The 4,673-nt window shown below is 48.0% G+C and overlaps 1 protein-coding gene across 1 annotated transcript; it reads right to left on the bottom strand.

The window, feature by feature from the left end:
* Positions 1 to 412: 412 nt before the first annotated feature.
* Ngp (neutrophilic granule protein) lies at positions 413 to 3,617 on the bottom strand. The gene is made up of 4 exons (NM_008694.2): positions 3,387 to 3,617; positions 2,511 to 2,612; positions 1,643 to 1,729; positions 413 to 1,153 (listed from the first exon to the last, which is right to left on the bottom strand). Exons 1-4 carry the CDS (start codon positions 3,561 to 3,563, stop codon positions 1,016 to 1,018), a joined length of 504 nt encoding a protein of 167 aa, NP_032720.2. The 5' UTR covers positions 3,564 to 3,617; the 3' UTR covers positions 413 to 1,015.
* Positions 3,618 to 4,673: the final 1,056 nt, after the last annotated feature.

The following is a 4,673-nucleotide window of genomic DNA, read 5'->3' as shown; positions in this document are numbered from 1 at the left end:
AGGAACTAAAGGTAGCCAGAGAGACTGGGGACAGACTACTCTGCCTTCCTGGGCTCTTCTGTCCCCAGACCCAGTTCCTCTCTTTTAAAAATTAGGGAAAGAATGTAACATTCTTATTTTTTATTTTGTGTGAATGTGTGTGTGCGTGCACATATGCAGAGGTCAGAGAACAACCTTCAGTAGTTTTCTCTTTCCATCATGTAAGTCCTGGGATTGTCTTCAGGTTGTCCAGTTTGGTAGCAAGCACCCCTATCCACTGAGCCATCTAGCTGGCCTCTTACTTCTCTATGGTCCCCCTTCTCTGGCCTCACAGACTCTAGATCTCCTCACCCCTAACCCAGAGCCTGACACCTGGCTCCTCACGCCAAGTTCAGCCATCCCAGGACCTGTGCATCATCCAGCCACATCGTCATTAATCTCAGAAGCATTTTTATTGAACCTCTCTTATAGGCCTCACAAGGTGATCTGACCACACCCACCTGCCACATCCCCATTAAGGGATCTGGGTATGTAAAGGGGCATTTGGTGTCACAGTGACTAGGCAGAGAGCAGGAGTCTACAGGGTTCTGTCCTCCCAGGATTCCAGGGACACATCATTGAAATATTCATTCTACCTGCAACTGGCCCGGGAGGCCCAGCTGTGAATAGATACAGGGTTGTCTGGCTGGGGACACAGCAGGTAATACCAATGTGGTTTGAAGATTATGAGTGAACTGATGTGGGCAGGACTTTGGCTCTGGGAGAATGAGGAGGCTTCCCGCTGGAGGGGACTTTTGAACTTGGGCCTTGAAGAATCAATAAGGGTTTCAGATAGAGGGTAAGGCAGGAAGGCCCAGCAGAAGGAAGCAAATGGACAAAGGTATGGATGTTTTAGGAGCTAGAGCTACTCTAGAGGGGGTGTTCCTGGGAAGGGCAGGAAGGAGGGGCAGATCCTGAATGCAGCAGGGGGAGATGGGTAGTGGAGGTAAAGAGGAGGTCATAGTATGCAGGGAGCACCTCCCTCCTCTTTCCAGCCCTAGAAATTTTTCAGGATGTTGCCGATGATATCATACTTGGCATCTTCATAAATGTTCCTGATGTGAGGGGGCACATCTTCGAACTTTTCCTTTTCAGAGACGTCTTGCTTATCATTAAAACTGGTTTCTTGGGTATCCTATGGGAAAGATGCTGTACAGTCACCACCATCACAGCAGAGAGAGTCCTTTCCCAACCCGCCTGTGGTCTTCCCCTCAAGAAGAGGGTGAGGCAACAGAGGTATCAGCTACAAGGGCATGATGAGTCACGGAGGACTGACCTCCATCCACAGGCGGCCAGAGGGCTTGAGCAGATCTGAATTGGGGGGAGGTAGGCTTCCATAGGCTGTCATGTGATGTTCCCAAGCCCCAGAGTCTCCTCTAGAACTCTTCCAAGTTCCCCACTCCCCTAACAGTGGGAAGATCTAAGCCATACTGACAAAGGACATGCCACACTTTTTGAAAGGCTTGGTTTTTCAGATGAAGACCCTGTGTATGCAGCACACACACAGCAACTCAGTGTCTCCCAGAGCCCAGGAGAGAGCCCAGCACGAGGGGATGTCTAACCTCAGGATCCGGCCTCTGTGGTGAGAGGCCTGGAGTGGACATGGGGCAGTAAAGCTACTCACCTCTCGACTGCAATCCCTGTCGCAGGTCAAGGTCAGGGAGGTTGACTGCCGCCTTCTGAAGAATTTCCCTGTGCAATTTCTCTCCTCCTGTAGGTGAGTGGGGGCAAGAGCTAGAGGCACCTTCCCACATTTCTGGAAAGAGGGACTATCCTCAAACCAGAGATGCAAGGCAGACCCAGAAAAGAGTGGCTGGGAGGAACAGATGCACACCCATTAATATAAACGGCAGGACATGCACATAGATGATTACAGGAGAGGTAACCATAAGTTATCGTTCCCAAAGAAAACCATGTCTATTGAAGATGGTGGGTGAAGCCATGTCAACAGGCAATGCCTGTTCCTGGGTCATGAGTCAGTAAATTTAACCACTACTTTAAATGTGAATGGTAAAAAGAACATTTTAAAAATTTTCTGGTTCTGTCTTTAAACAGCATCATCTTCTTTTTTTCTTTTTCTTTTTCTTCTTTTTTTTTTTTTTTTTTTTTTTTGTTGGTGGCACCAGGTACATGCTAAATAAGACTCTATCACTGAGCCACATGATGCTGTTGTAGTGAGATATTGCAATAATTTATAGTAAGAAAGGGTATTAAAGAGAATCTTTTTTTTTTTCCTTTGATTACTTGGGTTGTGTGAGAGTAATGTCTACAGAAGTTAGAGAACAGCTGTGGAAGTCAGATCTCTCCACCATGTGGGTCCCAGGGTCCCTTCAAACCACCAAACCATCTCAGGGCCCAAAAATCTGATTTTGAAAAAGGCTTCAACATTACAACTGCTGGTGAAGTGGTCAGGTGACATGAAAGAAGGCAAGAGAGGAGGGGACTTCTCTTCCTCCAGGAGGCAGTCTAGGATCTGGAAGAAGGTGACTCACCCCATCCTCCAGGAAGTCGCAGTCTTTAGGCTGTCTCTCCTGGGTGGAAGTACACTCTGTCTCTTTAATCCTGAACTGGAGTGGGATATTGGTAGCAGGATTCTAAAGAAGCAACAGAGAACTCATGAACATCTCTCTTCTACAGGTTAGGGAACAAAGCACAGAGGGGCCACATGATATTGCCTGCATCAGTCTAGTCCAAGTCTGTCCTGTCCACCAATATCTGGGACTTATTAAATGGCCATAATGGAGACCTACAGGGTAAAGTCAGTGGTGGTATATGCCTGAATCTCTGTACTAAGAGACTGGGGCAGGTGGATCTCTGTGAGTTCAAGGCCAGTCTGATCTACATAGCAAGTTCCAAGTCAGTTAGGGTGACATAAATAAAGGGTTCAACCAGGCATGGTGGCACAAACCTGTCAGGAGGTGGAGGCAGGAGAATCAGGAGTTCAAGGCCATCCTTAGCTACATAGCAAGTTCCATGTAGCCTGGGCTACATGACATTCTGTCTAAAAAAAAATGTGCTCTTTCCCACCAACAGTTATGTGACACTCTTGTGATTGCCCTTCAGTATCCTCTTATATAAAATAGGAACAAGATTTTTGTCCCTTCTCTTCATGTCTCATGCCAGGAGACTGGCTGAGAGTATAGACATGTCCTATCTGTGAATAGAAGTGGCTGGCCTAGAATTCATTACCTAGCTGAGACTAACCCTGAACTTCCCATCCTCCTGCATCCGTCTGTGGAGTGCTAGGATTCAAATTCAGGCTTTCTTGCATGCAAGGCAGACACTCAACCAACTGAGCTACTTCCCCAGCACCCGGGTAAGAGAAACGTGCACTGCCTGTTTTCCAGATTGGAATGGCAGATACTCACCTGACTAGAAGGCGGAGTGGCACTTAGCAGGCGGAAGAGGGGTCTTCCTTGCCGCCCTTGGTTGTATGCCTCTATGGCTCTATCAACAATCTCCTCATATCTTAGTTGTCGAAGGGCCTCACAGGAGACCACAGCCAAGGCCACCACCAATACAAAGGTCTTCCACAGCCCTGCCATTGTCTCTGACACACTACCACTCTTGGCCCCTTTTATGTAGATGATATTGAGACTGCCTTGCCCAAGAACTGCCGGTGACATAAAGGTCTGGTGTCTCTAGAAAGAGGACCCCTCCTTTCCTTGGCTAGAGATCAAATATTAGCCAATGTTATGAAACACTGTTGGCCAAGAAAGGCAAGGAGGTTTGGGCAATAAACCAGGACATCAACGTGAGTCCTAAGCTAGGAGCAAGAGACTTGTGGGCAGGCTGGGCCTGCCTGTTCACTCTGGGCCTCAGTGTCCCTGTCGACCCTCTCCAGACCTGCCCGTTCACAGCTCTTCGGTCTACCTGGCTCTTCTGCTTTGATCCCGAAAATAGCTGCCCAGAACCCACGGACTCCACGTGTGAGCTCATCACCCAGGTTCATAAAGAGATGCTGTGAAGCCACACTCAAGGCGCTACCCACAGTGTTAACTACATTTTTAAAATACATGAACTTAGCCAGGCAGTGGTGGCGCACGCCTTTAATCCCAGCACTTGGGAGGCAGAGGCAGGTGGATTTCTGAGTTCGAGGCCAGCCTGTTCTACAAAGTGAGTTCCAGGACAGCCAGGGCTACACAGAGAAACCCTGTCTCAAAAAAAACAAAAACAAACCAAAAATACATGAACTTTTAAAACACTGAGTGTCACCACATCTTGACTTTTAAATTTTGCTTATGGACTGGGCATGGTGGCACACATCTTTAAACCCAGTATTTGGGAGACACAGCCGGGTGGATCTCCGTGAGTTCAAGGCCAGACTGGTTTTCATAATGAGTCTCAAGCCAGCCAGAGCTACATAGTAAGACCCAGTCTTTAAAAAATAAAAGTGTGGTATGGTAGTGCACACCTTCAATTCCAGCACTTGGTCGGCAGAGGCAGGAGGGTATAAGCATTACAGCTCTGAGGAAAAGGGATCATAGCCATAGGGAGCCAACCAAGGAACACTGCATAAATCATCACACAAGAGATTTATTGGGAAAGACACAAGAAAAATGGCTGCCTCTGCTGGGAGGGAGGGAAGAAGCTTCAAAGAGCTGAGCAAGGGGTAGGGGGAGCTTTCCAGGGTGGCCTGGGATTGGTGGGATTTT

This window comes from Mus musculus, chromosome 9, assembly GCF_000001635.26.
Source record: "Mus musculus strain C57BL/6J chromosome 9, GRCm38.p6 C57BL/6J".
Classification (NCBI taxonomy): domain Eukaryota; kingdom Metazoa; phylum Chordata; class Mammalia; order Rodentia; family Muridae; genus Mus; species Mus musculus.
Note: the sequence above shows the minus strand (reverse complement) of the source record. Positions and strands in the feature narration are given on the sequence as shown.